At 44.5% G+C, this 27040-nt stretch overlaps 1 protein-coding gene across 7 annotated transcripts in view; it reads left to right on the top strand.

The window, feature by feature from the left end:
* phf21ab (PHD finger protein 21Ab) overlaps positions 1-27040 on the top strand; it is a 50274-nt gene that overhangs the window by 6071 nt on the left and 17163 nt on the right. For 4 of the 7 annotated variants that reach the window (XR_011915834.1, XM_072386763.1, XM_072386760.1 and 1 more), the window contains exons 2-10: positions 1183-1222; positions 3875-3926; positions 4050-4139; positions 5438-5470; positions 5575-5640; positions 11709-11861; positions 19440-19676; positions 20901-20993; positions 21630-21974. Coding sequence is in view for 6 of the 7 variants with exons in the window: in XM_072386763.1 (XP_072242864.1) it covers positions 3885-3926; positions 4050-4139; positions 5438-5470; positions 5575-5640; positions 11709-11861; positions 19440-19676; positions 20901-20993; positions 21630-21974 (1059 nt within the window). In the remaining variant the exon portion in view is untranslated. Of the gene's footprint in view, positions 1-1182; positions 1223-3874; positions 3927-4049; positions 4140-5437; positions 5471-5574; positions 5641-11708; positions 11862-19439; positions 19677-20900; positions 20994-21626; positions 21975-27040 lie in introns of all 7 variants that reach the window. The other 3 variants (XM_072386764.1, XM_072386762.1, XM_072386761.1) reach the window with 2 other exon arrangements.

Here is a 27040-nt window from a genome sequence, read left to right as displayed (position 1 = left end):
GAGGAGGAGGATGAAGACGTGGAGGTGGAGGAATAATAATAGGTGGAGGAGGAATAATAATAGGTGGAGGAGGAAGAGGTGGAGGAGGAATAATAATAGGTGGAGGAGGTGGAGGAGGAGTAATAATAGGTGGATGAAGAGGTGGAGGAGATGGATGAAGAGGTGGAGGAGATGGAGGAGGAGGATGAAGACGTGGAGGCGGAGGAATAATAATAGGTGGAGGAGGAGGAATAATAATAGGTGGAGGAGTTAGGTGGAGCAAGAGGTGGAGGAGGAATAATAATAGTATTATATAGTAATAATATAATAATAATAATAGGTGGAGGAGGAAGAAAAGGTGGAGGAGGAGGAATAATAATATTATTTAGTAATATAATAATAAAAGAATAGGTGGATGGAGGAGGAGGAATAATAGATGGAGGAGGTGGAGGAGGAGTAATAATAGTATTATATAGTAATAATATAATAATAATAGGTGGAGGAGGAAGAAAAGGTGGAGGAGGAGGAATAATAATATTATTTAGTAATATAATAATAAAAGAATAGGTGGATGGAGGAGGAGGAATAATAATAGGTGGAGGAGGTGGAGGAGGAATAATAATAGTATTATATAGTAATAATATAATAATAATAGGTGGAGGAGGAAGAAAAGGTGGAGGAGGAGGAATAATAATATTATTTAGTAATATAATAATAAAAGAATAGGTGGATGGAGGAGGAGGAATAATAATAGGTGGAGGAGGTGGAGGAGGAATAATAATAGTATTATATAGTAATAATATAATAATAATAGGTGGAGGAGGAGGAAGAATAAGAATAGGAGGAATAATAGGTGGAGGAGATGGAGGAGGGGGAATAATAATAGGTGGAGGAGGTGGAGGCCCATCCTCCTGCTCCTCCATCAGTGACTGTAAATAAGTCAGAACAGTTTAAATGGTCTTATTTTATTCTACGTTGGCTTAAATTTCTGTATCTGAATCTTAAAGAGAGGAAAGTAAGTGAACCCCCCAAACTAATGTGCTTATTTTTAATAAGTAAATGTTTAAACTCCTCCTGTGGTCTGATGGAGGCGAACGTCTGAGACGCAGGAAGTAAAATTATCTTCTTTTAGAGACCAGAACCTCAACCTGGATCAGAACCAGAACTGTTTCTGTAACGATGTGCGTTTGTTTTGTTGTGCAGGGCAGCACAGAGGGGTGGAGTCCAGTTCCACAGCCAGGTGGTGAGTTCTGTTCATTTATTTAAATAAAGATTTCACTTTCTGATAAAGGGACATTATTGATTTTAGTTATTTATTATTATATATAAAGTTATTGATTTGAGTTATTTATTATAAATATATAAAGTTATTGATTTTAGTTATTTATTATAATATATAAAGTTATTGATTTAATTATTCTTTATAAGTTTATAAAATTATTGATTTTAGTTATTTATTATAAATATATAAAGTTATTGATTTTAGTTATTTATTATAAATATATAAAGTTATTGATTTAATTATCATAAATTCATAAAGTTATTGATTTGATTCATTATAAGTTAAAGTTATTGATTTAATTATTTATCATAAATTCATAGTTATTGATTTGATTATTTATCATAAGTTCATAAAGTTATTGATTTTAGTTATTTATTATAAATATATAAAGTTATTGATTTAATTATTCATTCAAAGTTTATAAAGTTATTGATTTGATTATTTATCATAAGTTTATAAAGTTATTGATTTAATTATTTATCATAAATTCACAGTTATTGATTTGATTATTTATCATAAGTTCATAAAGTTATTGATTTTAGTTATTTATTATAAATATATAATGTTATTGATTTAATTATTCATTCTAAGTTTATAAAGTTATTGATTTGATTATTTATCATAAGTTCATAAAGTTATTGATTTTAGTTATTTATAATAATATATAAAGTTATTGATTTTAGTTATTTATAATAATATATAGTTATTGATTTTAGTTATTATAAATATATAAAGTTATTGATTTTAGTTATTTATGATAAATATATAAAGTTATTGATTGAATTATTCATTATAAGTTTAGAAAGTTATTGATTTTAGTTATTATAAATATATAGTTATTGATTTAATTATTCATTATAAGTTTATAAAGTTTTTGATTTTAGTTATTTATTATAAATATATAAAGTTATTGATTTTAGTTATTTATTATAAATATATAAAGTTATTGATTTTAGTTATTTATTATAAATATATAAAGTTATTGATTTTAGTTATTATTATAAATATATAAAGTTATTGATTTGAGTTATTATTATGAATATATAAAGTTATTGATTTTAGTTATTTATTATAAATATATAAAGTTATTGATTTGAGTTATTTATTATAATATATAAAGTTATTGATTTAATTATTCATTATAAGTTTATAAATTTATTGATTTAATTATTCATTATAAGTTTATAAAGTTATTGATTTAATTATTCATTATAAGTTTATGAAGTTATTGATTTAATTATTCTTTATAAATATATAAAGTTATTGATTTTAGTTATTTATTATAAATATATAAAGTTATTGATTTAATTATTTATCATAAATTCATAAAGTTATTGATTTAATTATTCATTATAAGTTTATGAAGTTATTGATTTAATTATTCTTTATAAATATATAAAGTTATTGATTTTAGTTATTTATTATAAATATATAAAGTTATTGATTTAATTATTTATCATAAATTCATAAAGTTATTGATTTGATTATTCATTCTAAGTTTATAAAGTTATTGATTTGATTATTCATTCTAAGTTTATAAAGTTATTGATTTAATTATTTATCATAAGTTTATAAAGTTATTGATTTAATTATTCATAAGTTTATAAAGTTATTGATTTAATTATTTATCATAAATTCATAGTTATTGATTTGATTATTTATCATAAGTTCATAAAGTTATTGATTTTAGTTATTTATTATAAATATATAAAGTTATTGATTTAATTATTCATAAGTTTATAAAGTTATTGATTTAATTATTTATCATAAATTCATAGTTATTGATTTGATTATTTATCATAAGTTCATAAAGTTATTGATTTTATTTATTTATTATAAATATATAAAGTTATTGATTTAGTTATTTATTATAAATATATAAAGTTATTGATTTAATTATTCATACTAAGTTTATAAAGTTATTGATTTGATTATTTATCATAAATTCATAAAGTTATTGATTTAATTATTCATTCTAAGTTTATAAAGTTATTGATTTAATTATTCATTCTAAGTTTATAAAGTTATTGATTTCATTATTATCATAAATTCATAAAGTTATTGATTTAATTATTTATCATAAATTCGTAAAGTTATTGATTAATTATTTATCATAATAAAGTTATTGATTTTAGTGCATCGTCATCAATAAAATGAAGTTTCATCATTTCTGGAGTTTTAAACTTAATAATAAAAATTTATGATAAATTCTGCTAAAATTAAATAAAAAATAGAATAATATAATGAATTAGTAATATATTAATGAATAGAATGTGAAATAAATAAATGTTAAACTGCTTTAATTTAAGCTTGTTTTAATGATTATTTACATTATATTTATCAGTTTTAACCATAATTAGCTCTATTTACAGATGAATTTACTGTTGTTTCCTCTTTGCTTCTTCAGTTCCAATCATTTCCACCTTTTCTCTGTTTTTACGCTCATTATGCTAATGAGGGGGCGGGGTTTGTAAATGAGTCACAGCAACATTAACCCCGGCTGATATGAAGAATAAAGCAGAATAAAGAGTTTCTATCAGACATTTATCAGGCTGTTGTGATGGGATTTCACGGTGAGGACCTGCAGTAACTGGTGTTTTTCTTTGCTTCCAGCGGCACTTTAATGCTTCAGTTGGATGGTTTTCCTACTGGAGACGGTGTTAAGGTAAAGCTCAGTGCTACAGTACAGCCTGCAGGAATGAAAAGGTGCTGCTTCAGCCGGACTGAGGGTCAGGTTGGGCTTCCTGTGACGCAGCATCACACCTGACTGTGTGTCTGTGTGTTGCAGGCTGATCGATCGGCTGGCAGACTGACTGGATCCATGATGGAATTACAGACGTTACAGGAGGCCCTGAAGGTGGAGATCCAGATCCATCAGGTACGCTGTGCTTTCAGGTCCCTGTTTGTGTGAGTCGGACCCGGAGACCGGACCTGATGGGCCTTTAACCCCTCAGAGGCTGATGGAAAGCTGCAGGTTCTGCTTCGTCTGTGGGGGCCACTGTACAACAGCTTTTATTGCAGGTTAAGAGTTAGAATTAGACTGTTTATAATTGATCTTTATGGCAGCTCGGTGTTCTGAGGCATCACAGTGATGGCCACAGAGGGTGGGAGAGAAGAAGAAGCCATACCCTGAGCATCCAGGGGTTAAAGAACCTTTCAGTCAGTCAGTTTCTTCTGTCCTGACCCATCTTTGATAAAGTTATCGGGCTCTACTGTGTAGAAATGTTAAAAACAAGCCACGAATAGCTGCTAAAGGTCACTATTCCTCATCCAGACGCGTGTTTTCATGTTTGTTTTGTGTCAAAATGATGAGTTACGCGACAAAAACAGGTTTTAGCTACGGAGAAGCGGTAGATAATGAATGGATGGACTATTTAAAAGACTAAAATGTACATTTACTGCAGGATGATACTGATAAAAACTTATTTCTCTCCAAACAACTCCTCCTGATGCTGATAACAGGACTACAGAACAGCAGCTATTAGCTTGCTAGCTAACATCCAGCTGTGCTAACAGCGGTTAGCTTCTCTCCTGCTGTCTCTGCTTTCATAAACTGTATTTTAATGCAGCTGAAATCCTAACAAAGCCTCTTATTTCCTGTTTTATTGTTTGTTATCAGACAACGAAATGACTCAGAATAACAGCAGTTAATGCAAACCTTAACCAGCAGCCTCTGATTTAACAGCTACAGCACGGTCTGATAAAACTAGCTGTTTTTACTCTGGTTGGACTTTGATGTGACTCATATTAACAGTCTGAAGCGGCTCTGATGGACACATTAAGGACAATATGATGGTGTTCTTGTGTCTGTCGGACCTGCTTTAAATGTAAACAGAAACCTACAGAACAACAGTCAAAAAGACACATCTAGACCCAGTAAAACAGCCACTTCAGACTGCTTGGATCCATATATATCCGTAGATGTGAGCTCATCAGTGTCATGTATTGCCTGAAGTTGGTGCTCTGAGCTTTTCAGGTTTGCAGGTAAGTATTCCAGAAGAGGTGAGCAGTTTATTTAACTTCCATAATGCAGTCGTACCAGTTTGAAGCGATGATCTGGGTCCCTGTTGCTGTCGGTTACCGGTTTCTGCTCTGATGAACTTCCAGGTTCCCACCACTAGGTGTCACTGCGACTTGTTTATCTCTGACTGTGTCCGTCTTGTTCTTCTTCTGCAGAAACTGGTGGCTCAGATGAAGCAGGACCCTCAGGTAAACCCGACAGGTGTTCGGTTCACTGGAGCTCAAACCTCAGGATGAAGTTTGTGAATCTGTTTGAGTTTCAGATTCAGAATTACGATTTCCTCCTTTTTCAGAACGCAGACCTGAAGAAGCAGCTCCACGAGCTTCAAGCAAAGATCACGGCGCTGAGCGAGAAACAGGTACATTAGATGATTTAAAGGGTCACCTTATGGAGGTTTTCATCTCCAAAATATCACTTATAAACAGTTAGACTGATAAATACAATCAAAAGGGGAAATAAGTTAGAATTAAAGAATTTCAGATCAATTTTCTGACAAATTAGTTTGATGAGTCAGAAACTGCCAGCAGCCAATCAGGACGGAGAACTGAAAGCTTCCACGAGACGATACAAAGTGGGATCAGAGCAGTCTGCCACCCCCCACAGGACAGAAAATGGGTTTGATTTTAGTTACATTTATTCAGAATAAAGTCAAACCTGTGCAGCTCTATTAGGCCAGTTTGACTCCAGTTTAAATACAGTTTGACTCCAGTTTAAATACAGTTTGACTCCAGTTTGACTCCAGTTTAAATACAGTTTGACTCCAGTTTAGATACAGTTTGACTACAGTTTAAATAGTTTAAATACAGTTTGACTCCAGTTTAAATCCTGTTTGAATCCTGTTTGAATCCAGTTTAAATACAGTTTGACTCCAGTTTAAATACAGTTTGACTCCAGTTTAAATAGTTTAAATACAGTTTGACTCCAGTTTAAATACAGTTTGACTCCAGTTTAAATAGTTTAAATACAGTTTGACTCCAGTTTAAATACAGTTTGACTCCAGTTTAAATACAGTTTGACTCCAGTTTAAATACAGTTTAAATACAGTTTGACTCCAGTTTAAATACAGTTTGACTCCAGTTTAAATAGTTTAAATACAGTTTGACTCCAGTTTAAATACAGTTTGACTCCAGTTTAAATCCTGTTTGAATCCAGTTTAAATACAGTTTGACTCCAGTTTAAATACAGTTTGACTCCAGTTTAAATACAGTTTAAATACAGTTTGACTCCAGTTTAAATACAGTTTAAATACAGTTTGACTCCAGTTTAAATCCTGTTTGAATCCTGTTTGAATCCTGTTTGAATCCTGTTTGAATACAGTTTCAATCCTATTAGATTCCAGTTTAAATACAGTTTGACTACAGTTTAAATAGTTTAAATACAGTTTAAATACAGTTTGACTCCAGTTTAAATACAGTTTAAATACAGTTTGACTCCAGTTTAAATACAGTTTGACTCCAGTTTGAATCCTGTTTGAATCCTGTTTGAATCCTGTTTGAATCCAGTTTAAATACAGTTAGACTCCAGTTTAAATACAGTTTAAATACCGGTTCCTTGGTTCCTTTCATATCTATAAACCATAAAAGCTTGTTCTTGTTGGCTGTTTGTGACCCAATAATTCATCCAAACATTAGCTCCGCCTTCTCCCAACCACAAACCAGCTCTGTGGAGCTTAAAATAACATTTAAATGTTGATCTCTGACATTTAAAAAGCTTAATTTATGTTGAACTAATGATCAATAAGTGACAGAAACCAACACATTAGATGAAGATCCAATGTTGGTGTTTTAAAGCTCTTTGGACCAGAACCCATATATCAGAGAATATTAACTGGCCTTATTTCCACCTTTAATAGAACCTGTTATCTCTGAGTGGAGGTTCTGGTTTTGTCAGAAACACAGAGAAACTACACTTTAGACTTTAAGATGCACACCTGATCAGTAACTCTGGTTGTTTTATGTCTCTTTGTCGTTGTTTTCTTCCTCCTTGGAGCTGCTTTTCATCTCCAGCTGGCTGTTTGGAGGCTTTCTGCAGCAGTTGTCATCATTATGAATCTGTCTGACTTTGTCTCTTTAAGACGGTTGTCAGCATCTGTGGTTGTTTGGTCTCTGAGGCTTTTTATACTGCTGATAATGTAAATACTGCTTCCACATCATGTTGGAAGGTGGAGCAGATGTTTTCTCTGGGTTGCATCACATCTGTGTCTTTGTTGTTGTTTCTCTTAGTTTTATTTTGAGTGAAACTTTGAGATTAATGTGACTCAGAGTAGAACTGCTGCAGGTTTTACAAAGTGAAACACTTAGATATCTGTACCTGGAGAAATATACATACCTGCAGATGGCCCAAGGTGTCATTCACGCTGTAATCCGACTCCAGATTCTTCATTTCAGCAGCATTTTTCATGGTGTTCGTTGTGTTAAAGCCTCTGATTAAAGTCGCTTTAATTGTTCTCAGGAGTCAGAAATGAGGCTCTGGTCCTGTTTTACTCACCGCTGCATCATCGCTCCTTTGCTCTGTATTTTTTGACTCCAGTTTAAATCCAGTTTAAATACAGTTTGAATCCAGTTTAAATACAGTTTATATATATATATTATATTTATATATTTTATATACATACCTGCAGGATCAAAGTGTGAATGCAGAGAAAAGATCGAACCGCAGAAATCTGACTCCAGATTCTTCATTTCAGCAGCACTTTTCATGGTGTTCGTTGAGTTAAAGCCTCTGATTAAAGTCGCTTTAGTTGTTCTCAGGAGTCAGAAATGAGGCTCTGGTCCTGTTTTACTCATCTGTTCAGTAAACAGTTCAGTAAACAGTTCAGTAAACAGTTCAGCGAACAGTTCAGTAAACAGTTCAGCGAACAGTTCAGTAAACAGTTCAGTAAACAGCTCAGCAAACAGTTCAGTAAACAGCTCAGTGAACAGTTCAGTAAACAGTTCAGCGAACAGTTCAGTAAACAGTTCAGTAAACAGCTCAGCGAACAGTTCAGTAAACAGTTCAGTAAACAGTTCAGTAAACAGCTCAGCGAACAGTTCAGTAAACAGTTCAGTAAACAGCTCAGTAAACAGCTCAGCAAACAGTTCAGTAAACAGCTCAGTGAACAGTTCAGTAAACAGTTCAGTAAACAGCTCAGCGAACAGTTCAGTAAACAGTTCAGTAAACAGTTCAGTAAACAGCTCAGCGAACAGTTCAGTAAACAGTTCAGTAAACAGCTCAGCAAACAGTTCAGTAAACAGCTCAGCAAACAGTTCAGTAAACAGCTCAGTGAACAGTTCAGTAAACAGCTCAGCAAACAGCTCAGCAAACAGTTCAGTAAACAGCTCAGTGAACAGTTCAGTAAACAGCTCAGCGAACAGCTCAGCAAACAGCTCAGCAAACAGCTCAGTAAACAGCTCAGTAAACAGCTCAGCGAACAGTTCAGTAAACAGCTCAGCAAAAAGCTCAGCAAACAGTTCAGTAAACAGCTCAGCGAACAGTTCAGTAAACAGCTCAGCGAACAGTTCAGTAAACAGTTCAGTAAACAGCTCAGCAAACAGTTCAGTAAACAGCTCAGTGAACAGTTCAGTAAACAGCTCAGCAAACAGCTCAGCAAACAGTTCAGTAAACAGCTCAGTGAACAGTTCAGTAAACAGCTCAGCGAACAGCTCAGCAAACAGCTCAGCAAACAGCTCAGTAAACAGCTCAGTAAACAGCTCAGCAAACAGTTCAGTAAACAGCTCAGCAAAAAGCTCAGCAAACAGTTCAGTAAACAGCTCAGCGAACAGTTCAGTAAACAGCTCAGCGAACAGTTCAGTAAACAGTTCAGTAAACAGTTCCGTAAACAGTTCAGTAAACAGCTCAGCGAACAGCTCAGTAAACAGTTCCGTAAACAGCTCAGCAAACAGTTCAGTAAACAGCTCAGCGAACAGTTCAGTAAACAGTTCAGTAAACAGCTCAGCGAACAGTTCAGTAAACAGTTCAGTAAACAGTTCAGTAAACAGCTCAGCGAACAGTTCAGTAAACAGTTCAGTAAACAGCTCAGCGAACAGTTCAGTAAACAGTTCAGTAAACAGTTCCGTAAACAGTTCAGTAAACAGCTCAGCGAACAGCTCAGTAAACAGTTCAGTAAACAGCTCAGCGAACAGTTCAGTAAACAGTTCAGTAAACAGTTCAGTAAACAGTTCAGTAAACAGTTCAGTAAACAGTTCAGTAAACAGCTCAGCGAACAGTTCAGTAAACAGTTCAGTAAACAGTTCAGTAAACAGCTCAGCAAACAGTTCAGTAAACAGCTCAGTGAACAGTTCAGTAAACAGCTCAGCGAACAGCTCAGCAAACAGCTCAGCAAACAGTTCAGTAAACAGTTCAGTAAACAGTTCAGTAAACAGCTCAGCAAACAGTTCAGTAAACAGCTCAGTGAACAGTTCAGTAAACAGCTCAGCGAACAGTTCAGTAAACAGCTCAGCGAACAGTTCAGTAAACAGCTCAGTAAACAGCTCAGCGAACAGTTCAGTAAACAGCTCAGCGAACAGCTCAGTAAACAGTTCAGTAAACAGCTCAGCGAACAGTTCAGTAAACAGTTCAGTAAACAGTTCAGTAAACAGCTCAGCGAACAGTTCAGTAAACAGTTCAGTAAACAGTTCAGTAAACAGCTCAGCGAACGGTTCAGCGAACAGTTCAGTAAACAGCTCAGTTTCCTGTACTTTTGTGCACTGTCACTCTGTATTTTTTGGTCTGTCAGAGGAGCGTTAAAGGTCTCCATGACGATATGTGTCCCCTTTTAAAAAGACTCACCTGAGCATCGTCCTGCAGGTCACTTTCAGGAACTTAGACCTCCTTCCTCATGAGGAAGAGATCCAGGTCTGAGAGAGGAGGCAAAATAAAACCTCCTCAGAGGAACGTATCAAAGCAACTTATAGAACGACATTAAACCTTCAGTACAGACCCGGTCCAAACTGTAAGTTCTACATGAATTCATGTCAGTTTAAAGGAGGGTTCGGTGTGTTAGAGAGTCTGTGAACCACCAGGGAGGGTTTGCCCGGTTTGTAGGGACGGCAGAACCAGGCGAGGTCCAGAAGGAGCCTGTATGACTGAGTTTAGCCCAGAAGTCTCTCTGCAGGCAGCATCAGGGACTGGATCTGATCAGGCAGCCATGGGCAGCCGGTGGAGGTCCACGAGGAGCGAGGGTCATGTGACCTTCTTGGTTGATGTAACAGCAGACGCTCTGCTGGGTTCTGGACCATCTGTAGGGGTTCTGTAGCAGCAGCTGAAGTCAGACTGGGTCAGATTCAACCTGATGTTGGAAAGAGGCACTTTAATTCTTTATTAAAGGCTCAGACAGAACCAACACAGCAGAATCCAGCACCGTTTGGTGGGATAAAATCTTCTCCTGATGCTAGAAACACGTTGTGTAGTTTTTAATGTACTTTTTTCATCTTTGAGGGGTGAAACGAAGCTTCTTGAGGATTTACGGCACCAATATGAGACGCGTGGAAACGGGCCTGCGGTGCAGAGGTCGCGCCGTAAACCTGTGATTGAGGTGAAATGCTCCTTTTAAAAGAGCTGCCTGGTCCCTCAGCAGCTGTCAGCAGATGAAAACGTGCAGGTCACGCCGCTCCGCTTCGCCTCTCTGAGTCGCTGCATTAAGTTGCTGCCTGAGAGTCGAGGGTTGCTAGGCAACAGATGGGCTTTGTCCTCTGATTGTGAATGTAGACATCAGTGTGTGCGTGACCTTCAGCCTCCACCACGTTACAATGCCTGTTCTTTTTCTTCTTCTTCTTTTATCTTCTTTGTCTTCTCTTCTTCTTCTTTATCCTCATCTGTTGTTCTTCTTCTTCTTCTTCATCATCTCCTCCTCCTCATCTCATCGGGCTCATAATGAGGTGCAGCAGCAGCCAATCGGAGGTCAGGTTTTATTGTGCCGCACGCTCAGGATTTAAAACTCTAAAACAGCAGTAAATACTGAATAAATAGTTCAGGGTTGAACTCTGCTGCTGTTTCAGATGCAAATATCTCCACATAACGCCTGTTAATGATCACATTTATCAGATATTCCAGTCTTAGAATAAAAATGCTGAGAAAGGAGTCAAATCAAATACAACTGAATTCACATTATGTACACAAATATGGGCTGAAATATGTAAGAGGAGCCCAAGTTTGGCTGCTTTGCTTTCATATGTTGCTGTATTTTGGGATTAATTCATCCTGAGTTACAGAATTAAATCCGTTACCAACATGTTGGAGAATCAGCTTCAAAATGCAAAAGCAGGAAAAAGTGTCTGAATTAGCTTCAGCTGTCTCAGAAACGAACAAGGAGCAAACATGGTAAAACGGTGCTTTTATTATCATTTACTATCATAAAAGAATCATTTCTCTATTTATTATCGTTGTTGAGAATCGGTGACATCAGCAGCTCCTGCGGGACTCTGAAATCATGGTTTTTTTCACCCTCAGAAAAAGGTGGTGGAGCAGCTGAGGAAGGAGCTGCTGGTGAAGCAGGAGCCAGAGACCAAGCTGCAGCTGCAGGTCCAAACTCCTCCAGCAGGTGGCGACATCAAGCCAGCCAACTTGCTGCAGAGCCAGCACTTACCTGGAGGACTGCAGCAGGTGGGAGACACTCTGTCACTCTCTGTCACGTCTTGTTTTAAATCAGAATATGATGAACATTTAAATCAGTTTTTAAAGATATTTGAATATTAAGAGCTTTGATCTTCAGTTTGAGTAATTACTGAAGAAATAATCTTGCTGCTGCTCCTTAAAGTGATGAACAGACACCAAAGTTATGGTTAAAAATGGATGAATGGAAATGAATACATAAATAGATCAATGATCAATAATATAATGATCCAACTTAGATATAACTTCGTCCCGTCACTCTCTGTCCCGTCACTTTTCGTCACGTCACTCTCTGTCCCGACACACTCCGTCACTCTCTGTCCCGTCACTCTCCGTCACTCTCTGTCATGTCACACTCCGTTACGTCACACTCCGTTACGTCACACTCCATCACGTCACACTCCGTCACGTCACACTCCGTCACGTCACACTCCGTCACGTCACACTCTGTCCCGTCACACTCTGTCACGTCACACTCTGTCCCGTCACACTCCGTCACGTCACACTCCATCACGTCACACTCCATCACGTCACTCTCTCACACTCCGTCATGTCACACTCCGTTACGTCACACTCCATCACGTCACACTTCGTCACGTCACACTTCGTCACGTCACACTCCATCACGTCAAACTCCGTCACGTCACACTCCGTCACGTCACACTTCGTCACGTCACTCTCTGTCACACTCCGTCATGTCACTCTCTGTCCCGTCACTCTCCGTCACTCTCTGTCCCGTCACTCTCCGTCACTCTCTGTCCCGTCACTTTTCGTCACGTTTCGTCACGTCACTCTCTGTCACACTCCGTTACGTCACACTCCATCACGTCACACTCCATCACGTCACACTCCGTCACGTCACACTGTCCCGTCACACTCTGTCACGTCACACTCTGTCCCGTCACACTCTGTCACGTCACACTCCATCACGTCACACTCCATCACGTCACTCTCTCACACTCCGTCATGTCACACTCCGTTACGTCACACTCCATCACGTCACACTTCGTCACGTCACACTTCGTCACGTCACACTCCATCACGTCAAACTCCGTCACGTCACACTCCGTCACGTCACACTTCGTCACGTCACACTTCGTCACGTCACTCTCTGTCACACTCCGTCATGTCACTCTCTGTCCCGTCACTCTCCGTCACTCTCTGTCCCGTCACTCTCCGTCACTCTCTGTCCCGTCACTTTTCGTCACGTTTCGTCACGTCACTCTCTGTCACACTCCGTTACGTCACACTCCATCACGTCACACTCCGTCACGTCACACTCCGTCCCGTCACACTTCGTCACGTCACACTTCGTCACGTCACACTTCATCACGTCACTCTCTGTCCCGTCACACTCCGTCACGTCACTCTCTGTCCCGTCACTTTTCGTCACGTTTCGTCACGTCACTCTCTGTCACACTCCGTCCCGTCACACTCCGTCCCGTCACACTTCGTCACGTCACACTCCGTCCCGTCACACTTCGTCACGTCACTCTCTGTCCCGTCACACTCCGTCACTCTCTGTCCCGTCACTTTTCGTCACGTTTCGTCACGTCACTCTCTGTCACACTCCGTTACGTCACACTCTGTCCCGTCACACTTCGTCACGTCACACTCCGTCCCGTCACACTTCGTCACGTCACACTTCGTCACGTCACACTTCATCACGTCACTCTCTGTCCCGTCACACTCCGTCACGTCACTCTCTGTCCCGTCACTTTTCGTCACGTTTCGTCACGTCACTCTCTGTCACACTCCGTCCCGTCACACTCCGTCCCGTCACACTCCGTCCCGTCACACTCTGTCCCGTCACACTCTGTCCCGTCACACTCTGTCCCGTCACACTCTGTCCCGTCACACTCTGTCCCGTCACACTCTGTCCCGTCACACTCTGTCCCGTCACACTCCGTCATGTCACTCTCTGTCACGTCACACTCCTTCACGTCACTCTCTGTCCCGTCACTTTTCGTCACGTCTCTCTCCGTCACGTCACACTCCGTCACTCTCTGTCCCGTCACACTTCGTCACGTCACACTTCGTTACACTCCATCACGTCAAACTCCGTCACTCTCTGTCCCGTCACTTTTCGTCACGTCACACTCCGTCACGTCAAACTCCGTCACGTCACACTCCGTCACTCTCTGTCCCGTCACTTTTCGTCACGTCACACTCCGTCACGTCAAACTCCGTCACGTCACACTCCGTCACATCCGTCACGTCACACTCCGTCACGTCACACTCCGTCACGTCACACTCCGTCACACTCCGTCACGTCACATCCGTCACGTCACACTCCGTCACGTCACACTTCGTCACTCTCTGTCATGTCTTGTTTTAAATCAGAATATGATGAACATTTAAATCAGTTTTTAAAGATATTTGAATATTAAGAGCTTTGATCTTCAGTTTGAGTAATTACTGAAGAAACTAATCTTGTTGCTGCTCCTTAAAGTGATGAACAGACACCAAAGTTATGGTTAAAAATGGATGAATGGAAATGAATACATAAATAGATCAATGATCAATAATATAATGATCCAACTTCGATATAACTTCGTCACGTCACTCTCTGTCACACTCCGTCATGTCACTCTCCGTCACGTCACACTCCGTCATGTCACTCTCTGTCCCATCACACTTGGTCACGTCATACTTGGTCATGTCACTCTCCGTCACGTCAAACTCCGTCCCGTCACACTCCGTCCCGTCACACTCCGTCACTCTCTGTCCCGTCACTCTCGCGTCACGTCACTCTCGCGTCACTCTCTGTCCCGTCACACTCCATCACGTCACACTCCATCACATCCGTCACTCTCTGTCACGTCACACTCCATCACGTCACACTCCATCACATCCGTCACTCTCTGTCACGTCACACTCCATCACGTCACTCTCCATCACATCCGTCCCGTCACACTCCGTCACACTTTGTCACGTCACACTCCGTCACATCCGTCACGTCACACTCCGTCACATCCGTCACGTCACACTCTGTCACATCCGTCACGTCACACTCCGTCACATCCGTCACGTCACACTCCGTCACATCACACTCCGTCACATCCGTCACGTCACACTCCGTCACACTTTGTCACGTCACACTCCATCACACTTTGTCACGTCACACTCCGTCACGTCACACTCCGTCACATCACACTTTGTCACGTCACTCTCCATCACATCCGTCACGTCACACTCCGTCACACTTTGTCACGTCACACTCCGTCACATCCGTCACGTCACACTCCGTCACATCCGTCACGTCACACTCTGTCACATCCGTCACGTCACACTCCGTCACATCCGTCACGTCACACTCCGTCACATCACACTCCGTCACATCCGTCACGTCACACTCCGTCACACTTTGTCACGTCACACTCCATCACACTTTGTCACGTCACACTCCGTCACGTCACACTCCGTCACATCACACTTTGTCACGTCACTCTCCATCACATCCGTCACGTCTCACTCCGTCACACTTTGTCACGTCACACTCCGTCACATCACACTTTGTCACGTCACACTCCATCACGTCACTCTCCATCACATCCGTCACGTCACACTCCGTCACTCTCTGTCCCGTCACACTCCATCCCGTCACACTCCATCACATCCGTCACTCTCTGTCACGTCACACTCCGTCATGTCACTCTCTGTCACGTCACACTCCGTCATGTCACTCTCTGTCACGTCACACTCCGTCATGTCACACTCCATCCCGTCACACTCCATCACGTCACACTCCATCACATCCGTCACTCTCTGTCACGTCACACTCCGTCATGTCACTCTCTGTCACGTCACACTCCATCACGTCACACTCCATCACATCCGTCACTCTCTGTCACGTCACACTCCGTCATGTCACTCTCTGTCACGTCACACTCCGTCATGTCACTCTCTGTCACGTCACACTCCGTCATGTCACACTCCGTCACGTCACACTCCGTCACGTCACACTCCGTCACATCACACTTTGTCACGTCACACTCCGTCACACTTTGTCACGTCACACTCCGTCACATCCGTCACGTCACACTCTGTCACATCCGTCACGTCACACTCCGTCACATCCGTCACGTCACACTCCGTCACATCACACTCCGTCACATCCGTCACGTCACACTCCGTCACACTTTGTCACGTCACACTCCATCACACTTTGTCACGTCACACTCCGTCACGTCACACTCCGTCACATCACACTTTGTCACGTCACTCTCCATCACATCCGTCACGTCACACTCCGTCACACTTTGTCACGTCACACTCCGTCACATCCGTCACGTCACACTCCGTCACATCCGTCACGTCACACTCTGTCACATCCGTCACGTCACACTCCGTCACATCCGTCACGTCACACTCCGTCACATCACACTCCGTCACATCCGTCACGTCACACTCCGTCACACTTTGTCACGTCACACTCCATCACACTTTGTCACGTCACACTCCGTCACGTCACACTCCGTCACATCACACTTTGTCACGTCACTCTCCATCACATCCGTCACGTCTCACTCCGTCACACTTTGTCACGTCACACTCCGTCACATCACACTTTGTCACGTCACACTCCATCACGTCACTCTCCATCACATCCGTCACGTCACACTCCGTCACTCTCTGTCCCGTCACACTCCATCCCGTCACACTCCATCACATCCGTCACTCTCTGTCACGTCACACTCCGTCATGTCACTCTCTGTCACGTCACACTCCGTCATGTCACTCTCTGTCACGTCACACTCCGTCATGTCACACTCCATCCCATCACACTCCATCACGTCACACTCCATCACATCCGTCACTCTCTGTCACGTCACACTCCGTCATGTCACTCTCTGTCACGTCACACTCCATCACGTCACACTCCATCACATCCGTCACTCTCTGTCACGTCACACTCCGTCATGTCACTCTCTGTCACGTCACACTCCGTCATGTCACTCTCTGTCACGTCACACTCCGTCATGTCACACTCCGTCACGTCACACTCCGTCACGTCACACTCCGTCACATCACACTTTGTCACGTCACACTCCGTCACACTCCATCACGTCACTCTCCATCACATCCGTCACTCTCTGTCACGTCACACTCCGTCACGTCACACTCCGTCACATCACACTTTGTCACGTCACTCTCCATCACATCCGTCACGTCACACTCCGTCACACTTTGTCACGTCACACTCCGTCACATCCGTCACGTCACACTCCGTCACATCCGTCACGTCACACTCTGTCACATCCGTCACGTCACACTCCGTCACATCCGTCACGTCACACTCCGTCACATCACACTCCGTCACATCCGTCACGTCACACTCCGTCACACTTTGTCACGTCACACTCCATCACACTTTGTCACGTCACACTCCGTCACGTCACACTCCGTCACATCACACTTTGTCACGTCACTCTCCATCACATCCGTCACGTCTCACTCCGTCACACTTTGTCACGTCACACTCCGTCACATCACACTTTGTCACGTCACACTCCATCACGTCACTCTCCATCACATCCGTCACGTCACACTCCGTCACTCTCTGTCCCGTCACACTCCATCCCGTCACACTCCATCACATCCGTCACTCTCTGTCACGTCACACTCCGTCATGTCACTCTCTGTCACGTCACACTCCGTCATGTCACTCTCTGTCACGTCACACTCCGTCATGTCACACTCCATCCCGTCACACTCCATCACGTCACACTCCATCACATCCGTCACTCTCTGTCACGTCACACTCCGTCATGTCACTCTCTGTCACGTCACACTCCATCACGTCACACTCCATCACATCCGTCACTCTCTGTCACGTCACACTCCGTCATGTCACTCTCTGTCACGTCACACTCCGTCATGTCACTCTCTGTCACGTCACACTCCGTCATGTCACACTCCGTCACGTCACACTCCGTCACGTCACACTCCGTCACATCACACTTTGTCACGTCACACTCCGTCACACTTTGTCACGTCACACTCCGTCACATCCGTCACGTCACACTCTGTCACATCCGTCACGTCACACTCCGTCACATCCGTCACGTCACACTCCGTCACATCACACTCCGTCACATCCGTCACGTCACACTCCGTCACACTTTGTCACGTCACACTCATCACACTTTGTCACGTCACACTCCGTCACGTCACACTCCGTCACATCACACTTTGTCACGTCACTCTCCATCACATCCGTCACGTCACACTCCGTCACACTTTGTCACGTCACACTCCGTCACATCCGTCACGTCACACTCCGTCACATCCGTCACGTCACACTCTGTCACATCCGTCACGTCACACTCCGTCACATCCGTCACGTCACACTCCGTCACATCACACTCCGTCACATCCGTCACGTCACACTCCGTCACACTTTGTCACGTCACACTCCATCACACTTTGTCACGTCACACTCCGTCACGTCACACTCCGTCACATCACACTTTGTCACGTCACTCTCCATCACATCCGTCACGTCTCACTCCGTCACACTTTGTCACGTCACACTCCGTCACATCACACTTTGTCACGTCACACTCCATCACGTCACTCTCCATCACATCCGTCACGTCACACTCCGTCACTCTCTGTCCCGTCACACTCCATCCCGTCACACTCCATCACATCCGTCACTCTCTGTCACGTCACACTCCGTCATGTCACTCTCTGTCACGTCACACTCCGTCATGTCACTCTCTGTCACGTCACACTCCGTCATGTCACACTCCATCCCGTCACACTCCATCACGTCACACTCCATCACATCCGTCACTCTCTGTCACGTCACACTCCGTCATGTCACTCTCTGTCACGTCACACTCCATCACGTCACACTCCATCACATCCGTCACTCTCTGTCACGTCACACTCCGTCATGTCACTCTCTGTCACGTCACACTCCGTCATGTCACTCTCTGTCACGTCACACTCCGTCATGTCACACTCCGTCACGTCACACTCCGTCACGTCACACTCCGTCACATCACACTTTGTCACGTCACACTCCGTCACACTCCATCACGTCACTCTCCATCACATCCGTCCCGTCACACTCTGTCACTCTCTGTCACGTCTTGTTTTAAATCAGAATATGATGAACATTTAAATCAGTTTTTAAAGATATTTGAATATTAAGAGCTTTGATCTTTAGTTTGAGTAATTACTGAAGAAACTAATCTTGTTGCTGCTCCTTAAAGTGATGAACAGACACCAAAGTTATGGTTAAAAATGGATGAATGGAAATGAATACATAAATAGATCAATGAGATGGATCAATAATATAATGTAAATGGAAGTAATACAAAAATAAATTAAAAAATTGAGCAGCAAAGTTATTAAAAAGCAACATCAACAAAACTTTAAAATTAGAGCAGAAAAAATGATTTATTTCACATCCTGTTGAATAATTTTGCACAAATAACAATAAATTAATGTATTTTGTTCTTATTTTTGTGACGAGTCGCTCCTAAGAGATCAGAAAAATCCTCAAATATAAACCGAACGGTGAAAACGATGACGGGTTAAATTCTCCCCGAGCAGACGCTGACGGTCACGCCGGTCCTCACCACGAAGACTCTACCTCTGGTGCTGAAAGCTGCCGCCACGCCCGCCCTGCCCGGCTCCGTCCTGCCCCAGCGCCCGCCCACGGTGGCTATGGTAACCACAGCTATCGCCAAACCCGACTCGCAGAACGCCCCCATCAACCTGCAGGTGGCCAGCAAGCTGACCAATCAGAGCTCGGAGCCCGTGAGGCTGGTGTCCAAGAACGCCGTGGTGGTAAGATTTTCCCGCCCTCTGACCTGACTTATTGAGCAGTTTGTATCGAGAGCCGTAGAGCTGAGGAAAGCTGCTGATTGTAGACGGCTGTCTGCTGACCTGTGAGCGTTTTAGCCGCCCTCGGAGGCTTTTAGACCGCCGACAAGTGTCGAGAAAGTGCTCCAGCAGGCTGCGGCGTGAGTGGTGGCCTGATGACATCAGAAGCTGTGATGTCACCAGTCAAACAGTCACCTGAGTCCACTTCGCCTCTCGGATCCGAACGGGAGGTCACGATGCTCCACTGAGACGTAGTTTCTGCTTCACCTGCTGATGGAGCCGGAGGTCGATCATTTATCGGCTCAGATTTAGATCAGCGAGAACTTTCCAGAACCCGAAGCTCTTCTGTTTCAGCTTCAGATAGCGGCACATACAGCTGGAACCAGAACTTTCCTCCTCAGCGTCCATCATTAAATCAGCGTTTCTGGTTCAGCTCCATTCGGATCATCGTGTTTGTCAGAATAAAGAGAAATAATTTTATATTATCGCTTCATCAAAGTCTAAAAGGTAACCGAACTCGGGCCAAATGTTTCTGGCTTCCTTCCACCAGCTTCTAGCAATAGTTTGAGGCAGTTTTGACCCGTTCCTCTGGACAGAACCGGTGGAACTGGGTCAGGTTTGTCTGGCTGATGTTTCCAGATGCCGCTTCAGTATATTGTTTCCCATGATGCATCTGTTCTGTGAGCCCTGCAGCTTCCTCCTTTTTCCTCCAAAGATCCCGTAGATCCGAACAGTTCAGCTTCAGCTCCATCAGATCTCTCTATCTGAGCAGTTTTAGATGGCTGTACACCCCCCCTTCAGGCATCTAAATTGGAACCAGACCTGATGTCTTGGTTCATTTCTCTGGATTTTCCTCCCATGCTGTCACAGACGAGCCACTAATGAGCTCAAATGGTGCCAATTAACCAATCAGAAGCTTCCAAAACTCATAATAAAATGTACATTTTAGACTTTGATGAAGTGATTTCTGTTTATTCTAATGAATATGAGGAATGTTTGACTGAGCTGAAGCAGTAAAACTGATTTAATGATCCACAGTGGGGTGGTTCCAGCTGAACCCAGCCTGTGTTGTTGTGCACCTGGGTCAGGGTTAGAAACCGCAGGTGTGAGCCGGCAGCAGTCAGCAGACATGTCAGTGGTTGTGACGGCGGATCCACAGATCCACAATCTGCTGTGGTTTTGTCTCAGGTGCAGGCCACCACCACCTCCGCCCAGCCAATCAAAGTTCCTCAGTTTGTCCCTCCTCCTAGACTGACGCCTCGGCCCACCTTTCAGCCACAGGTGCGTCTCTGTAAGCCCCGCCTCCAAACCCTAACCCTCCCCTCAGATCAGTGTGTGTGGCCCCCACCTGAGGTGACGTGCTCACTCTCCAGCAGAGGGCAGCAGCGCACCAAAGCAAACACTCACGCCTTGCTCCATGGCACTAAAACATTGTTTGCTCTGTGCTGCCTCTTCTCATCTCTTCTCCTCTTGTTGTGCTTCTTTTGATTTTCCAACCGACCCGTGAACAGGTTGTTTTTGAGGTTTCCTGCCTGAGTTTTTTTTGTGGTGAGAGCTTGTTTTGCTGCAGCTTTGTGGTCTTTCTGTTCCTGGCTGTCGGTGTGTTTTTAACCCTGTGAGTGCACACGTGTTGCTGATGTTGCTGCTGAGTAACACATCTGGGAGCCGCCTCCGTGGAGAAAAATCTCAGAAGAAGAATACCCTGAAGGACTCGCTGCTCCTCGGATGGGATTAAAGGCACAGTTTCATCTCTTTTTACTCGCAGCAGAAGAAGAACGTGTGGATTGTGCCCTTTAATCTCGTCTGAACAGCTGCTTTTAGCCACTTTTTTGACCCGTAGCCGGAGGCAGAGCTCTGGGGGGGTGTTACTCAGCAGGGCCTGGTGCTGTTTTCTGATTGGTTGTCTGTTATCAGCAGGTCAGACCAAAACTGGCCACGCCCACCAACGTTCCCATCGCCCCGGCCCCTCCCCCGCCCATGATGGCGGCCCCCCAGCTGCTGCAGAGGCCCGTCATGCTGGCCACCAAGCTGTCGACCTCGCTGCCCTCGGCGGCTCCCATCCACCAGGTGCGAATCGTCAACGGTCAGCCCTGCAGCAAGACCGGCGGCGCCCCCCTGACCGGCATCGTCATCACCACGCCCGTCTCCCCCGTGCCCACTCGGCTCGCCAGCCCCGCCCAGGCGCCCAACACCCCCACCCCCGTTCCAGCCCCGCCTCCAGCCCCGCCCATCCAGATCAGCAGCCTGACCGCAGAGCCCAAGGTAAGAGAGAAGAACCCGAGCTGGCAGAACGCCGCAGAGCTCAGAAAGGGTCTGATTCACACGCACAACAAAATGTTTTCAAAGGAAAGTCTTTGTGTGACTGTTATAAACCTGTTACAGTTCAATAGAAGAGGTAAATAGAAGAGGTAATAGGAGGATTTTAGCAGGAAGTAACATTAACTTCAGCTTTAAAGTTTGAGTAACTCTGACTTTGTTGAACCTGGATGAGAAACCCGTCACTTCAGAGGTTCTGGCAGCTTTAATTCTGCCTGCAGCAGGTTTAAAATGAGCTGAAAGCTCTTCAGATGCAGCTGGTTCTGCAGCTGGTTCTGAGCAGGTTCTGCTGCTGGTTCTGAGCAGGTTCTGCAGCTGGTTCTGAGCTGGTTCTGCAGCTGGTTCTGCAGCTGGTTCTGCAGCTGGTTCTGCAGCTGGTTCTGCAGCTGGTTCTGCAGCTGGTTCTGAGCAGAGGAAGCAGCAGGTTTAAAATGAGCTGAAAGCTCTTCAGATGCAGCTGGTTCTGCAGCTGGTTCTGCAGCTGGTTCTGCAGCTGGTTCTGCAGCAGGTTCTGCAGCTGGTTCTGCAGCTGGTTCTGCAGCTGGTTCTGCAGCTGGTTCTGCAGCTGGTTCTGAGCAGGTTCTGCAGCTGGTTCTGAGCTGGTTCTGCAGCTGGTTCTGCAGCTGGTTCTGCAGCTGGTTCTGCAGCTGGTTCTGCAGCTGGTTCTGCAGCTGGTTCTGAGCAGAGGAAGCAGCAGGTTTAAAATGAGCTGAAAGCTCTTCAGATGCAGCTGGTTCTGCAGCTGGTTCTGCAGCTGGTTCTGCAGCTGGTTCTGCAGCAGGTTCTGCAGCTGGTTCTGCAGCTGGTTCTGCAGCTGGTTCTGCAGCTGGTTCTGAGCAGAGGAAGCAGCAGGTTTAAAATGAGCTGAAAGCTCTTCAGATTCAGCTGGTTCTGCAGCTGGTTCTGCAGCAGGTTCTGAGCTGGTTCTGCAGCTGGTTCTGAGCAGGTTCTGCAGCTGGTTCTGAGCAGGTTCTGAGCAGAGGAAGCAGCAGGTTTAAAATGAGCTGAAAGCTCTTCAGATGCAGCTGGTTCTGCAGCTGGTTCTGCAGCTGGTTCTGCAGCAGGTTCTGCAGCTGGTTCTGCTGCAGGTTCTGCAGCTGGTTCTGCTGCAGGTTCTGCAGCTGGTTCTGCTGCTGGTTCTGCAGCAGGTTCTGCTGCAGGTTCTACAGCTGGTTCTGCTGCTGGTTCTGCAGCTGGTTCTGCAGCTGGTTCTGCAGCTGGTTCTGCAGCTGGTTCTGAGCAGAGGAAGCAGCAGGTTTAAAATGAGCTGAAAGCTCTTCAGGTTCAGCTGGTTCTGCAGCTGGTTCTGCAGCAGGTTCTGCTGCAGGTTCTGCAGCTGGTTCTGCTGCTGGTTCTGCAGCTGGTTCTGCTGCAGGTTCTGCAGCTGGTTCTGCTGCTGGTTCTGCAGCTGGTTCTGAGCAGGTTCTGCAACTGGTTCTGCAGCTGGTTCTGCAGCAGGTTCTGCAGCTGGTTCTGCTGCAGGTTCTGCAGCTGGTTCTGCTGCTGGTTCTACAGCTGGTTCTGCAGCTGGTTCTACAGCTGGTTCTGCAGCAGGTTCTGAGCAGGTTCTGCAACTGGTTCTGCAGCTGGTTCTGCAGCAGGTTCTGCAGCTGGTTCTGCAGCAGGTTCTGCTGCTGGTTCTACAGCTGGTTCTGCAGCTGGTTCTGCAGCTGGTTCTGAGCAGGTTCTGCAACTGGTTCTGCAGCTGGTTCTGAGCAGGTTCTGCAACTGGTTCTGCAGCTGGTTCTGCAGCTGGTTCTGCAGCTGGTTCTGAGCAGGTTCTGCAACTGGTTCTGCAGCTGGTTCTGCAGCTGGTTCTGCAGCTGGTTCTGAGCAGGTTCTGCAACTGGTTCTGCAGCTGGTTCTGAGCAGGTTCTGCAGCTGGTTCTGCAGCTGGTTCTGCAGCTGGTTCTGCAGCTGGTTCTGCAGCTGGTTCTGAGCAGGTTCTGCAACTGGTTCTGCAACTGGTTCTGCAGCTGGTTCTGCAGCTGGTTCTGAGCAGGTTCTGCAACTGGTTCTGCAACTGGTTCTGCAGCTGGTTCTGCAGCAGGTTCTGCAGCTGGTTCTGCAGCTGGTTCTGAGCAGGTTCTGCAACTGGTTCTGCTGCTGGTTCTGCAGCTGGTTCTGCAGCTGGTTCTGAGCAGGTTCTGCAACTGGTTCTGCAGCTGGTTCTGAGCAGGTTCTGCAGCTGGTTCTGCAGCTGGTTCTGCAGCTGGTTCTGCAGCTGGTTCTGCAGCTGGTTCTGCAGCAGGTTCTGCAGCTGGTTCTGCAGCAGGTTCTGCAGCTGGTTCTGCAGCTGGTTCTGAGCAGGTTCTGCAACTGGTTCTGCTGCTGGTTCTGCAGCTGGTTCTGCAGCTGGTTCTGCAGCTGGTTCTGAGCAGGTTCTGCAACTGGTTCTGCAGCTGGTTCTGCAGCAGGTTCTGCAGCTGGTTCTGCAGCAGGTTCTGCAGCTGGTTCTGCTGCTGGTTCTGCAGCTGGTTCTGCAGCTGGTTCTGCAGCTGGTTCTGAGCAGGTTCTGCAACTGGTTCTGCAGCTGGTTCTGCAGCTGGTTCTGCAGCTGGTTCTGCAGCTGGTTCTGCAGCAGGTTCTGCAGCTGGTTCTGCTGCAGGTTCTGCAGCTGGTTCTGCAGCTGGTTCTGTAGCTGGTTCTACAGCTGGTTCTGCAGCTGGTTCTGCAACTGGTTCTGCTGCAGGTTCTGCAGCTGGTTCTGCTGCTGGTTCTGCAGCTGGTTCTACAGCTGGTTCTGCAGCAGGTTCTGCAGCTGGTTCTGCTGCTGGTTCTACAGCTGGTTCTGCAGCAGGTTCTACAGCTGGTTCTGCAGCAGGTTCTACAGCTGGTTCTGCAGCAGGTTCTGCAGCAGGTTCTGCAGCTGGTTCTGCAGCAGGTTCTGCAGCTGGTTCTGCAGCTGGTTCTGCAGCTTGTTCTGAGCTGGTTCTGCAGCTGGTTCTGCAGCTGGTTCTGCAGCTGGTTCTGCAGCTGGTTCTGCAGCTGGTTCTGCAGCAGGTTCTGAGCTGGTTCTGCAGCTGGTTCTGTAGCTGGTTCTGCAGCTGGTTCTGAGCAGCTTTAAAGGCCTTTTCCCAGCTGGGATAAAAGGAATAAGACGAGAATTTGTGCTGTTTTCATTGATTTTACAACAGCTGACACACCTGAAACTGTTAGTTTCCTGCAGAGTTACTGAAGCATCTGTGTTTCCTGCAGCTTTGGGTCATTCAAACTGCTTCATTCTGAGTTTATCTGGATCAGCAGCTTGGTTCTGATGGGAAGAAGCAGAGTTCTGCTCACAGAGAACAGGAAGAAACTGAATAATCAGGATCAATAACGTGATTTTAACAGCAACAGCAGCTCTTCTTCTGTTGATATCCTGCAGCTTCAGGCAGGTTTCAGGTGTTTGGACAGAAAAAACGGTGTTCAGGATGGAAACGTTTCACGATATCACCCTGAACGCATCGTCAGAATCCACAGAAAGCAGCTGAGGCGTGTGTTTGTGCTGCAGATGTCCAAATTCCAGTGTGTGGTTGTTATTAATGTCTCCGTTATTAATGGCCGTCTGCAGCCAGAAGCTGAAGCTGGAGGGTCTGAGGCTTTTGTTGAGGAGGATGAAGTGTTGCAGTTTTTAGGAGAACTCAGACAGATGCTTGTTGAAGACTGAGTGGCTTTGAGTCAGCTGGTAAACGGTGTTGGTTGGAGCTGGTGATGAAGCGCCTGCCGCTCCGCTCCATCTTTACGGCGGTGTTTCAGTAAAACTGCCGGCTCAGACTGACGCCTGCTGCAGGTTTGAGATTTAAAAATGACTTTCTGAAGGAAATTATAGGTGAAAGGCAGGATGAAATGTTCACTTTGGTGTTTTAAAGTTCTGTTCTTAGTTTCATCTTTGCACAAAAGTACAGGAAACTGAACTGTTTACTGAACTGTTCGCTGAGCTGTTCGCTGAGCTGTTCACTGAACTGTTTACTAAACTGTTTACTAAACTGTTTACTGAACTGTTCACTGAACTGTTCACTGAACTGTTCACTGAACTGTTCACTGAACTGTTCACTGAACTGTTTACTGAACTGTTTCCTGAACTGTTCGCTGAGCTGTTTACTGAACTGTTTACTGAACTGTTTACTGAACTGTTTACTGAGCTGTTTACTGAACTGTTCGCTGAGCTGTTTACTGAGCTGTTCGCTGAACTGTTTACTAAACTGTTTACTGAACTGTTCACTGAACTGTTCACTGAACTGTTCGCTGAACTGTTCGCTGAACTGTTCGCTGAACTGTTCGCTGAACTGTTCGCTGAACTGTTTACTGAACTGTTTACTGAACTGTTTACTGAACTGTTTACTGAACTGTTTACTGAACTGTTTACTGAACTGTTTACTGAGCTGTTTACTGAGCTGTTTACTGAGCTGTTCACTGAACTGTTTACTGAACTGTTCACTGAACTGTTTACTGAACTGTTTGCTGAACTGTTCGCTGAGCTGTTCGCTGAACTGTTCGCTGAACTGTTTACTGAACTGTTTACTGAACTGTTTACTGAACTGTTAGCTGAACTGTTTACTGAACTGTTCGCTGAACTGTTTACTGAACTGTTCGCTGAACTGTTCGCTGAACTGTTCGCTGAACTGTTCGCTGAACTGTTCGCTGAACTGTTCGCTGAACTGTTCGCTGAACTGTTCGCTGAACTGTTCGCTGAACTGTTCGCTGAACTGTTCGCTGAACTGTTTACTGAACTGTTCGCTGAGCTGTTTCCTGAACTGTTCGCTGAGCTGTTTGCTGAACTGTTCGCTGAGCTGTTTGCTGAGCTGTTTCCTGAACTGTTCGCTGAGCTGTTTGCTGAACTGTTCGCTGAGCTGTTTGCTGAGCTGTTTCCTGAACTGTTCGCTGAACTGTTTACTGAACTGTTTACTGAACTGTTTACTGAACTGTTTACTGAACTGTTTACTGAACTGTTTACTGAACTGTTTACTGAACTGTTTACTGAGCTGTTTACTGAGCTGTTCACTGAACTGTTCACTGAACTGTTTACTGAA

This window comes from Leuresthes tenuis, unplaced genomic scaffold, assembly GCF_036924035.1.
Source record: "Leuresthes tenuis unplaced genomic scaffold, fLeuTen1.0.hap1 SCAF_5, whole genome shotgun sequence".
Taxonomy (NCBI): Eukaryota; Metazoa; Chordata; class Actinopteri; order Atheriniformes; family Atherinopsidae; genus Leuresthes; species Leuresthes tenuis.
This window is presented reverse-complemented; position numbering and strand designations above follow the sequence as displayed.